At 46.3% G+C, this 13,269-nt stretch overlaps 1 protein-coding gene across 19 annotated transcripts in view; it reads left to right on the top strand.

Moving 5' to 3' along the window:
- Positions 1 to 13,269, top strand: part of TRAK1 (trafficking kinesin protein 1) — a 103,653-nt gene that overhangs the window by 36,972 nt on the left and 53,412 nt on the right. The window contains exon 1 of one of the 19 annotated variants that reach the window (XM_067753961.1): positions 2,864 to 3,216. The exons of 16 other annotated variants lie outside the window; for them this stretch is intronic. In XM_067753961.1, coding sequence (XP_067610062.1) covers positions 3,153 to 3,216 — 64 coding nt within the window. In that variant the 5' untranslated portion in view covers positions 2,864 to 3,152. Of the gene's footprint in view, positions 1 to 2,863; positions 3,217 to 13,269 lie in introns of those variants that run through there. 2 more of the 19 variants (XM_067753965.1, XM_067753966.1) reach the window with 2 other exon arrangements.

The raw sequence follows: 13,269 nt of genomic DNA, 5'->3' as shown, positions 1-13,269 counted from the left end.
CGCAGCCCCCAAAAATAAATAATTAATTAATTAAAAAAAAAAAGTCAATTGGGTATATGCAGCCTTCGGATTTGATGTAAGTTGTGTTCAGTAATTTGTAAATGGCCTCACCCCACCCCCAGATTGCCACTTCTGCTCATTACTGTGAACTCAATGCCTTCTAATGAATTATGCTTGGAAAAGCTAATAAATGACGTTTCTACCTCATTTCCCTAATTACAGCTTAGAAAATTGTACTCTCTTTTTAATTGCTCATACTGGCTTGTTTCCTTTTTTAAGGAATTAGAGTGATGAAGATGATCCCAACTAACATTTATCGCAAACTCACTTTGTCCCAAGGCACTGTGCTAAGTGCTCTGCCATGCATTAATTAATTAACGCCTCGCCCCATCTATGCGGCAGGTACAGTCACCCCATTGAGCAGATAAGACTCAGGTGTCTAAGAAGTCACAGAGATGGGAAATGAGGATCCTGGACTAAACTTCAGGCCGCCCAACTCCAGAAGCTCTGCTCTTAGCTATGAAGCTAAACTGCCTGCCATTAGTTGACCATCCATCCATCCATTGATTTTTTGCTTTTATGGTGATGTGGGATGAATAAAATATTTTTGAAACTTGTAGCACTGTGAGGTAAATGGGCCCAGCCTTTGTTTAAGGGGTTTCTAACTGCACCTAACTTTTCTATGATGCTTTGTGGAGTTTGCATTTCCCGTTCCTTTATTACATCTTCATTTTGAAAATTAATATTGGACTCTCCCCACCCCGAATATTGGATTGAACTTGTTGAACATGCTGATTTTGAGGAACCTGTTAACTGTTGATCGGTTTATTTATGAGGCCTATAATCATCTTTTTAGAAACACCTTAGGGAACTTTAAAAAAATAAAGTCTCGGAAAACCTTAGGACACCAGCCTCAGCTCACCTGTCATGAGGAATGACATCTGAGAGGTCGCCTAGTGGTTTGCTGTGGGGCTCTTGAGACGTGCCATCATTGCCAGGAAGAGACATGATAAGGACCAAAGGGAGAGATGAGATATGTTCAGATAATGGGGGCAGTTACAGCAAGAATTAAAATCATTGGCTGCTGACTTTAATTAGGTGAATGTCCTAGAAAATTTTAAATGTGTATACAAGTTAGGGTCTGAGGAGGGCGTGCGCGCGCGTGCGCGCGCACACACACACACACACACACACATATATAGTTTTCCTCTAAATTTTCTACCAGACACACAGACAGACAGGCAGATACACACACACACACACACACATATATACACACACACTGTAAAATCTGCCCCCACCCCAATCTGTCTATTCCATTGAAGAGCCTTGCCATCCAGTGTAGTCTGGGGACCAGCAGCATTGCTATTATGTGGGCGCTTGTTAGAAATGCAGAATCTTGGGCCCAACTGCAGACCTGCTGCCTCAGAATCTGCACTTTAGCAAGAGCTCCACGTAATTCATGCTCGTTAAAGCCTGGGAAGCCCTGCCCTAGAGGGATGCCTTTTCCTCCAAGTTCATTCACTGAGGTATCATATGCCATTGGAAGGATAAAGGGAAATTGTCCCCGTTTGGTCACTGTGGAAGGAAGGAAGCTTGCCCTCCCAGTGGTGGTTGAAGGGTCCTTTTACTATTACTCGTTCACAAATTATACAGTCTTGAGTAGAAAGTGAAGAGGAAAACTGAATCAAGGCCACACTTGTTGCTGTTGCCACCAACAGATGGTTACAGTACCTGGCTAACAGGCTGGTGAGGTTCTATAGGTAGTTTTGCTTTAGGGCAGTGGTTTTCCGAGGCAGAGTTTGCTCCCAAGGGTCATTCGGCAGCATCTGGAGACATTTTTGGATGTCACATCTACAGAGAGAGAGGGTGGTGCTTCTGGCACCTAAATGGGTAGAGGCCAGGGATGCTGCTAGAGCAGGACAGCGCCCCGCAACAAAGAATTATCTGACCCTAAATGTCAGTAGTGCTGTGGTTGAGAAACCCTGCTTTGGGGAGTGAGTTTAACTTATAGGAAGTCTCAAATCTGTTTAATTATCCCATTACCCATTTAAAAGAAATATCTCAAACATGCCAAACACTTAGGACTCATAAATGTTAACTTCACTTTTTTTTTTAATAAATAAAACGTTACCGATGCATTTATAAGTACAGTTTCAAAGTCCCATTCCTTCACTCTTTCCCCAGAGGGAACCACCTTCCTGAGGGTGGGCTGTTTCCTTCGGGTGTGTATTTTTGTACCTTGATTACACATATGAATGTCCATGAAAACAGCCTATTGTATTGCACGGGCCCCTTTGTAATGGCCTTCTCCTCTATTTGTATGTTGCAGGCTCTTTTTCTAGGAGTTTGAGCAAAGGCATGAGCAGAGAACAGGACTGTATCTAAATGAAAATGTTTCCATTTTCTGAGTATTTTACACTTCCTTTAGGTGGTCGTTAAAATTTTTAAGAAAACACGCTTAATGTTTAAAATCAGGTTGAGGAAAGAAGTAATGGTTGCAGATTTTTAAAGGTGGCCTTTTCAAATGCAGATTCTGTAGTGACCCAGAATTAAGCAAATAAACTTGTGCTGACATTTGTTGGAGGGTACGATGGTGGTAAGGTCCCTGGTGCTGCCCCCCTTTTCCACCTGCACCCTCCTTTCTGCCAGCGCGGCACCTCTCAGCCCCTGCTCCCAGCATCCTTGGAAGACATTTCCTCCATCTCTGCATCATTTTTCAGAGCCGGCCTGTTTCTATGGCAACTGTGAGATTGAAAGATGAGCGGGAGCGGGAGGCGAGGCTGGAGTGAGACCTCAGGGTGGTGGTGTGTGTCCCTGACGTCACCTTCTGTGCTTCTGGATAGGACGATTCTGGCTACTCCCATTCAGGGCTGCTGGCTGGTGCCGCTTTATTAGCGGGGCTGCCAGGGTCTCTGATAGCTCTGCAAATTGCCTTTCTTTCTGCTCCTCCGACCCTCCACAATTTTTCTTTTCACTGCCCCTTTTCTGTTTTGGCTCCAGACTGTCATTAAGAATGCACAGCTTAATTCTGGCGTGTTTTGGGACGCTCTTCTGCCCAGTGTTTTGGAAGGGCGGGGAGGCATGGCAGCGTTTCACTTGACGTCGATGGCGCCGTGAAGTGCATTCTCTCCTCTGCAAGAATACTGACTATGCAGAAATTTATCGAAGCGGATTATTATGAACTAGACTGGTATTATGAAGAATGCTCGGACGGTAATTATGACTCCTGCAGAACAGAGCGGGGATGTGTAGGGCCATTGTCTCCTTCGGGGGAGGGGGTGTCCTGGAATCTTCCTGGGGAGACGGGAAGAAGGAGGGCCACGGGACCAGCACCGCATGGCTCTGACCCTTGCGAAGGCATGGTGGAGGAGACAGCAGGTGGGCAGGGCTCGTGATTGTGGGAGGCTCCTTGGCAGTTTGGAGGTGGTGTTGGTGTGTGATGGGCTTGTGAACATCACACTTCAGTGTGATTGGATTCTCTCTGGGGTGATGCGTGTGTGTGTGTGTGTGTGCGCGCGCGCGCGCAAGTGGAGATGTGGTCCTCATTAGGGTTCAGGGACTAGTGTCTTCAGGAAGTGGTCCTCTGCCCTGGGAGAATCCACCCTTTTCTGAGCCCAGACTTGGGGGCACAGGGGAGGCTGGAGAAAAGGCAGAAGCAGCCTCCCACCTGGCAGACAAGTCAAATGAATTTTCCTTGTGGGCTCCCAGAGATGGGGGTCGGAGATGTTGGGAGGGGCTGGAAGAGCCTGTATCCTCCGCTGTGTGTGCAGGGAGGGTGTGGCACATTCCAGAGGAGACTGGGTGGAGTTTATGTGGCTGGATCGGCCTCAGGAGGTTCTAGGCATCAGGAAATTGCACTGAGGTGCATTCTCAGGCTACAGGGGAGGAGCCTCGGGCTCCTGTGCTGTTCGCATCAAATTGTATATGACACAGTTAACCTGTCGTCTTTAATTTCTTCTTTAAAGTGACTCAATCTATGCCTTTACGTAGACACACACAAAAAGGACACAATTAATATATATACTTAGAGGGTCCATTCCCCCAGTGATGATACGTTCCCAGCCTCACACGAGCCAGTAATAGGTAAGGTAACTATCTGGTTTTTAATTGAATCTGGAGTTTCAGTCTCTCTAACATGACTACATTTGATTAACCTGAATGATGTAACAGGCTGGGACCTGACCTCATTAGTAAGCTAAGAACTACATAATTACCTCGTTATCTGCTGATTTGTGCCTTGACTATGGGCTGCAGGAAAAGGGCCAAGAGCCTTTCTTAGTGGGGGTGAATGGATATTTAAATGTGCTGAGAAACTTCCCTAGCTGAGCCCCACCATCCCCAAGCATTAGATGAAGACCTTGCCATGTTGAGTCCCTGTGCATCTTTAAACATCCTGAGTAATGATGATGGTGGGCAACTTCCAGGGTCATGAGGGGAAAAGATGACTCAGTTTTTTCTCTTTTGGGTATATTATTCTTGAAGCAAGTTCCCATCCTATTACCCAACTCCAGGAGGCAATTATAGGGGTGCTTCTTTTCATAATCCATCATTGACCTCTTGAAGTTTTCTTGGTGATTTGTGACTCGCTGAACCCTCCATAACTTTTTAAAGTATGGACCACAGGGTCACGGAGCATTGGTTACAGCAGAGGGCCTGTCTCACAGCCCGGGGATACACTGGGTGTGGCCATGGCTCCCACGGAGCCATCCTGGAAGTGAGGGAGGAAGGTTTCTTACTGTCTTGACCCCATTGCGACACCGTCCAGCTCTGTTTACACTCTTGTCTGAGGAAATGAAGCCAGTCACTCTCGGTGGTTAATCTGAAGGGTGAGAGGAGGCCTGCTCTTATCTGAGTGTCTATCGGAAGGATTTTCTTACCCAGCCATTTCTCAGTTGAGTCTTTTGGCCCCGAGGCAGCCAGATCTCTCTTCTTGCAGCAGAAAAGGAAAATGGAAGAAGAGGCAGCTCATCTGTCCAAGGGTAAATAAATGTTGATTGCAATTACTGTCGGAATTATGTTGAGTAAAATACTTGCCTTTATCCTCCATCCCAATTTAGATGAAGCAGAGAAGGCCACTGGGACGGAATTTACTGTGGCAACTGACATTTTCGTAATCCCCGTTACATTTCGTTTTAAAGATAGTTAAGTAAAGCAGGGAATTAAAGGAATGGAAGCTCAGAACTAATCTGGTTTAGGAAACCCCACAAAAGGGGGTGGAATTCAAGAATATGCTAATGTTGTCGTTACTTGTTTATACGTGTCTAACTAGGGTTCTTTCCTGACCTCGGCAGGTTAGTCTGGAAACGAAGGCAATTTGCCTTTGTGTTTATGCATCTTTAAAATTGCAAATCAGTCTTTGAGTAACCCTTTCATCTCCTGGTCCTGAACTTCCTGGTGAGGAGGCCAGGTAGGAGTTAGACACACAGCGTTGCTTTGTCTCTCTTATTATTTGCCATTCGAATCTTTAGTGAGGGAAGCTTCTAGGGAACTTTCCATACTAATAACAAAAGATAAGTCATATGTTTTGAAAAAGATGCAAAATCATCATTTATGTCAGAGTTACCGACTCGCACTTAAATTGCAGGGTGAGCACCGAAAAAGTAATACATATGGGTGGGAATATAGATTGCAGGATGATTAGAGACCCCTCTTTTAAAGGTGGAATTAAGAAATGGCTGCTTTTCTCTTTCCTCTTTGAGGTTTAGGAGAGCTTTATTCAGTCCACTGATTGTATCCTTCCCCCTTAATCAGTTTCAGTTGTGGAGTCTAATACTCTGTGTCCCCCACTACCGCCCAAACAAGGGGTATGGGGCAGGGGCTTAGAATAGTAGGAAATTGGAGGGGTTGATTGCCCAATACCTTAAGGTAATTTTTAGAGGTTTGAAATAGCTAGCGATCAACAGAGTACAGCAGTGGTCTTTGCAGAATTTTCACACATGTACTCAGTGTTTACCATTTAAACTCTAGCATCAGAAAGAGTGGATATAGGTATATGTATAACTGAGTCACTTTGCTGTACACCTGAAACTAACACAACACTGTAAATCAACTCTACTCCAATAAAAATGAAAAAAACAACAACAACAACTGTAGCGTCAAAAAGGGTCCTGGTTACCTACGTTGGCTGTGTCCCACCTCTCATTGCAGGAACCTCTAAAAGCTGGCAAATAATGGCAATCATTCGCTTATTAAAAAAGCAGATTCCCAGACTAACTCCAGACCAGGAGAGGCCCTGAGAAATCTGAATCTTTAGTGCATGCTTTCGGTGATTCCTTACATCAGGTGTGTTTGGGAAACTATGCCAGTGTGAGTGGAGACCATTCCTGGGCACAGGGGTCTGGAAGATAATTCTTTATGTCTGTCACGAAATCCTATGTTGTTTCTTGGCTACACTGGTCACTTAAAAAAAGTATGCTTATAAAGAGTGTGAGGCTTTTTTAATTTTCAGAAAGGCTTGGGTTCAATTATATATGTCCCTAAGTTAAAGAAATGGAGTGCACTTTTTTTTTAAAAGAAGATGTTGGGGGTAGGAGTTTATTAATTAATTAATTTATTTTTGCTGTGTTGGGTCTTCGTTTCTGTGCGTGGGCTTTCTCTAGTTGTGGCAAGCGGGGTCACTCTTCATCGTGGTGCGAGGGCCTCTCACTATCGCGGCCTCTCTTGTTGTGGAGCACAGGCTCCAGACGCGCAGGCTCAGTAGTTGTGGCTCACGGGCCTAGTTGCTCCGCGGCACGTGGGATCCTCCCCGACCAGGGCTCGAACCCGTGTCCCCTGCATTAGCAGGCAGATTCTCAACCACTGTACCACCAGGGAAGCCCTGGAGTGCACTTTTGTAGTTATTCTAGAAATAGGTAGAATGCCAGAAAAGAGTGTTGGCCTGGAGTCTGCCTTTGGGGCCTGTTTTGCATTCTGCATGGCTGTGTGGTGTTAAAAAGCAAAACTCAACGGATAAATATAAAGATCAAATTGGCTTTCTTCAGCGATTCATGAATTGAGCAGCATCCCGTCTAGCAAGTGGAAAGGATCTCTGAGGAGCTGTATAAAATGGAAGGCTTTTATAGACAGATGGGAGCAGGGACAGGGAAAAAGCAGATTATCTCTCTTTCTTTGGGGGATGGATGGGGTCTATCGGGCAGATTACCTCATTACTGCTGACCGGGAAATTCCAGACGGACTGGTTAAGACTCCATTCCTGGGAGAGGCTGAAACTGCGTTTAGGTCAGGTATTAAGTCTTGGTTGGCTGCCCTGGGGCTTAGCACGAGCAACTCCATTTGGGGCCTGTTGTTTCTTTTTACCAGTGGTTGGGTACATCCTGGGACCCCAGTGAGCCTCTGTCAACCCAGCTTTCTCATCTGGCAAATGGGGGTAACTACGTTGGCCAGAACCATCGCGAAGGAGGGTAATGCGTGTAAATAAAGTAAAAACTCTTTGTGATCGGCTAAGTGCCAGGCCAGTGCTTAATTTTATTTTTTCAGAAATAGTACTAGTTATTAAGTTCTTTTTAAAAATCCCTTTCGAAAGGTAATTGGTATTTTGAACAAGGTATAGTATCTTGGGAATTCCCTGGGGGTCCAGCGGTTAGGACTCCACGCTTTCATGCTGAGGACGCAGATCCAGTCCCTGGTCGGGGAACTAAGATCCCACAAGCTGTGCAGCGCAGCCAGAAAAAAAAAACAGGTGTAGTATCTTGACCACCTGTTTCTTGCTGCAATCTCTTTTGTAATCATCCACCGTCGTGTCCCCTTTTACAACATTATAGGTTTGAATGTCACAGCAGGAGGTGGTCTAATTCATACTGGTTTTATAAATGGGGACACTCAGGCAGATTGCGCAGTGGTTGTTTTTAGGACTTCTTATTCCATAATGAAAATCCACAGCATGACACACAGGTGGCACGGGTGCTGTTCCCGGACTGCAGTGACCTCTAAAATGTCACCCAGGCTCAGGGTGGCTGGTTTGCGAGCGAAGTTTTGTCAGAGGTATTTTAAGCATTAATTGAAAAACTGTTACTAGGCTTTTGAGATGCTTTTCTAACTTTCCTGCACTTGTGTTCAGACATGTAAACAGGCCCCATTTTTCATGTGTGTTTATTGTGGGACGCACCATTGGAGGTAGAGGCTGACTTTCCCTTTCCAACTCAGCAGTCTTCTGAATGGCTGTTAAGATGATTTAAAAGAAAAAAAAAAGAACTAAATGTAAATGTATGACGTAGCTGTACATTTTTATCAGCAACTTTGGTAAAGCAGAGATAACGTCCTCCCTCAGATGTGGAAGCGGAGGACTAGAGGACTGGTGAGAGGGCCAGAGGGAGCTTAGAGCCCAAGCTTTGTGTTTCTCATTTATTTTTTTAAAATAGCATAAGTAAGGGCCTTGGGGAAGTGACCCTCAGTGACGGGCCACCCTGCTCTGTACAGGCAGAGAAGTAAAAGGACAGGGAGGCTCGTGGAGAGGAGCAGAATGCATGGGATACAGAGGGGAAGGAGACTCTTGGCAGAGGGTGAGGGGGGGTCAGCGGGAACAGGTTGCAGGGGAAAAGCAGGTCAAGCTGGCTGAGGAGCATCAAGTTCATGTCTGAAGACGAGGGGCATCCTTGGGCGTGCCTGTCCAGTGGGACTTTCTGTGATGATGGAAACGTTCTGTGCTGTCCAGTTTGGTAGCCACTAGCCCCATGTGGCTATGGAGCATCTGAAATGTGGCTACTGCCACTGAATTTTGGATTTTATTTAATTTTAATCAATAGAGATTTCAATGTAAGTAGCCCTAGTGGCTCGTGACCACTCTTTGGGCAGCGGAGGGTGGACTTCTGTGGGGTGTGCAGAATAAATCTGGAGAGGACACTCACAGGAAGAGCTCCCTCTGATTGGAGGGAGGCGAGTGCCACTTGCCTTCTGTGGCCTTGAACGTTCCCGGACGTGGGTCAGAACCCGTGCCCTGCGCCCCTGCTCTGGGCCACGGCTCTAGTCCTTACTTCTGGGACAGCACACACTGTCGCTGCTTGACTGTCCGGGGTAAGCTGGGCCACCCTCAGCTCCACCTCCCATGTCCATGTCCCATGGTCCATCTGTCACCTGGCACAGGGATTCCCGGGCTTTCGTGCTGGTCTTTAGGGGTCTGTTCTGCTTTGACTTTTGGAAAGCTGTTCTCTCAGAGAAGGTACACTTCGTCCCATCTCTGCTTTTAACCTTGAAGTGAATGCAGATGGGGATGAGGTTGGAGAATTCCCTCACACCCCTGCAGAGGGAGGGAGGGAAGGAGGAAGGGTTTGAGGTGGGGAGTACCCCGAAGAATGAGAGAAATGGGGTGACATGGGGAGGCTAGGATGCTCTTGTGTTCACAATGCCATGTCCTAAATTTATCTTTTAATTTACATGTATATATACTTTAATTATATAATATATAGAGACTTGAACATCATTTGCTAAAGGTAGCCTAGAATTGAGTTAAAAGATGAGTATAACCAACTGGTTATGAGTAAAATCACTTAAAAGTATTTTCAAATATATGAAATCAGCTTTTTTTTTCATTTATATATACTACAGCCCCTCCCACTAGCCTGCACATCTTATAGTCAATCTGATACTTGCCGAATGAATAATGCACAGTGGAGCTTCCTCCCTCCCTCCCTCCCCTCCCAGAGCTTCAGACTCACTGTCCTTTGCATTGAGTTAACAAGCCCCAATCGTTAAAGAACGATTTTTTTCCCCTGAGTGTCTGCCTTTATAAACATTGTATTTAAAGCTTATGAAGATTTTCGAAATGTGATTTTGAACTCCCTGCTACTGAATTTCTACTGACCCTACTTTTTTTTTTTTTTTTTGTGGTACGCGGGCCTCTCACTGTTGTGGCCTCTCCTGTTGCGGAGCACAGGCTCCGGACGCGCAGGCTCAGCGGCCATGGCTCACGGGCCCAGCCGCTCCGTGGCATGTGGGATCCTCCCAGACCGGGGCACGAACCCGTGTCCCCTGCATCGGCAGGCGGACTCTCAACCACTGCGCCACCAGGGAAGCCCTGACCCTACGTTTTACAAAGAACACATTTTTATCATCCTAAAATGTAGCAATCATTTTCAGGTTCCAGAAAAGTAACCTGGCAACGAGTATGTCTCTAGGTGTTAATTTCTTAATAAAATCTTTATTCTATTCTGGTTTTGTATTTATAGACACTGGTCTGTGGTCTTCTGTTGGTTTTTATGGAGGTAGCGATTCAGTTTAGCAGACATTTTTAGCCGACTTAGCAGGATCTGCAGCCCTGAGGATTTAAAGATGGATGAGACCTGGTTCCTGAACTTGTGCAGAGAATTCTTGCTGACGATCTGGCCTCTGCTAAAGGCCTCCTTGGTTACCTGAGGGAGGTGACTGGGCAGAGAGGTGGTGTAGGTCTGCTGGTATAGCTTTTAGGAGCAGGGAGACGTGCCACAGTGTAGCGGGGAGGTGGCTGAAGCAAAGGAATTGTAGAATGTGCCATGATTCTCTGAGACACCATTGCTTCGGGCCACCTTTCAGTGTGTTTGATGGAAGGACCTGCCATTTCACTGTTACAGGCAAAATCAAACCGTGTAGAGGAATTGGTCGTGAGATGTGCAATAAAACTTGATTCTTTTCTCAGGCAACTTTGCAAACTATTAGGCTGTAGATTTTTTTCCCCTTATCCTGCCGTTAGAAAAGATCTTTATAAATTGGGCTGTGTATACACAGATGTAGGGTGAGAGTGTGATTTACAAAACGCAGTTTAAAAAAGAGCAAATGCAATGTATTATTACCAAAGAAAAGCTGGGATGAAGTAAGCTTAATACAAGTAGTGCTCACTGCAGTTTTTTCTTTTCCTCTTGCTAGAAACCAGAATGATCTTTTCCTTCCCTCTTCAGCCCTGTGTCATGCTGTTGTCACAGTCAGATTTGTCTCAAGTTTTGAAGCACGCCCACAGGAACTCTCTCACCTGAGGGAACTGGGCAATCAGTCACCAGGGCATCTCCTCCGCCAGAGCTCCACCTTTAGATAGGTGTGCCTGCTTGAGGCATGGATGGTATTGCCCTGTGCAGTTGCTGCGAAACTTCCAGGAAGCTACCATTCCTCATTGCTTCTGGGGGAGCAAAAGCGGAAGAAGAATCTGGATGCAGAGAGCTGGCCCAAGGCCGTGCACCTGCCTGCTCACCTTCCTTCTGACTCCAGAGCACCCGTTAGGGCCACCCCAGGGCTGGGCAGGGCTTTCCCATTCCGATAGGTGCTTCTCCCCCCCCTCCGCCCCGCCTCCTTCTGTGGGAGCCACCCGCTTCCGGGTCACCTGGGTGCCAATGGGCCAGTGGCCCTGTGCACACTCTCCACTTCGGCTGAGCCAGGGCTTGTCCGTGGCCCCAGCCAAGGCCCAGCGTGCGCCCCGGGGGCCCTGGCCCCAATGCCTCCTCCGGGAGGGCAGCCAGGAGCTCCTTCAGGGACCGCTCCTTTGGGTGATGTTTTGGCTTTGGGGTGACTTCAGCAATGTCCCTAAGAGATGTGGGAGGAGAAGAAGAATATTTTGAGTGTGACTGCCAGGGTGAAGAGAGGAAGCCCATCCACAAGCAGCCTGAAACCCTGGACCTCTTGGAGGAGGGTAAATTCTGTTCTTTGTGCCAGTCTGATCCTTTCCCTCTCAGTGTCTATGTAGGCCTGGCTGTTTCACTGATCTCACAGCAGTCTTTTATTTTCGTAGTGGGGTATAAGGTCAAGTACACACGTCTTACGTGGCGAATGTAAAGCTGCCAGGAGAGAAGCTGCGTTTCCAGCATCCTGGGAAGTCCCCTTGCCCCCCTTTCTTTCTAGTTTACACTTCCTTCCTGGGAGACCACTGTCCTGACTTGTATCACCTTAGATTTGTTTTACCTGTTCTCGATCTATGTAAGTGGAATCAAACAGTGTGTATTATTTTGTCTAGCTTCTGTTGCTTAACCGAGGTCTTTGAAATTCATACTTTTTGTTTTGTTTTGTTTTGCGGTACGCGGGCCTCTCACTGTTGTGGCCTCTCCCGTTGCGGAGCACAGGCTCCGGACGCGCAGGCTCAGTGGCCATGGCTCACGGGCCCAGCCGCTCCGCGGCATGTGGGATCTTCCCGGACCAGGGCACGAACCCGTGTCCCCTGCATCGGCAGGCGGACTCTCAACCACTGCGCCACCAGGGAAGCCCTGAAATTCATACTTTTTGCAAACGTCGGTAGTCCCCCCGCATGCACACACTTTACGGCATTCCAGCACTCTGTTTTAAGAGTTTTCATTGTTTTCTTCTGACTGAATGGCTTTTGGTTGGTTAATGGACAAGAAACTGAGTCATTATTAAATAATTCGTTTTTGTTTACTTTAGGAAATTGTTTATTTTAAAAAATTATTAATCACCAATTTGAAATAGGGATTTTAAAAAAGTTTGGAAATATTTCAAATAGAAAAGTACAAGGGCTGACATTGAAATTACCTGGGAACTCACCACCAGGCTGTATCAGAGGGGTGCTGCTTTTGGAGAAGAGGGGGAGTGTTTTAAATAAAGATACACCTAAATGCTGAGTGTGAGTTTCCTAATTGGGCTTTTGGGGCTTTCACTCACAGCCCGGAAAAAGGGATTTTTGGGGGGGGTATTGTGAAAAAGAATGTTTAAAGAGTGACTGCAAGAAGTTCTTTAGGTCTTGAGTAAAAACAATCAAAACACTTTTTCAAAATTCTCCTCTGTGATGGCCTGTTTTCATGTCTCAGAATAACTTTTTATTTTTTAAATGGTTTACAATTGGCTATATACTGAAAGTGTTTTTCTTTTGAGGTTACTGCCCTGAAAATATTAACACTTCACCTATAGGACAGTTAAAAGTGTTTAATTGGAGAAAAGGGGAGAGCAGTGCTGAAACCTGGCACCCCCTGCCTGGTCCTTTCATGAAAGAGATGGTGGAGGTGAAAGGAGAGAGGAGTGAAAGACCGACTGGGACTGTTCATTTGTTGGGTTCCTGGAAGTGATCAAGAGAAAGGCCTCCCTCTGCTCTTAAGAACTAGGGCCAGCCCACGTTTCACTGGATCAGCTCGTGTCCCTTGAAGCTGGGCCGCTCAGCGTGCATCCTGCGTACCCACATCACCTGGGAGCTTGTTAGAAATGCATACTCCCAGGCCCCACCCCAGACCTACTGGGTCAGAATCTGCATTTCAACAAGACCTTCAGGGGATTCCTATGCACATTAAAGTATGAGATGAGCTGCTGCCTAAAAGCATAGTAAGATCATTTTTAAAATCAATTATTGAACCATATGATTCTAAAATG

This window comes from Pseudorca crassidens, chromosome 10, assembly GCF_039906515.1.
Source record: "Pseudorca crassidens isolate mPseCra1 chromosome 10, mPseCra1.hap1, whole genome shotgun sequence".
Taxonomy (NCBI): Eukaryota; Metazoa; Chordata; class Mammalia; order Artiodactyla; family Delphinidae; genus Pseudorca; species Pseudorca crassidens.
This window is presented reverse-complemented; position numbering and strand designations above follow the sequence as displayed.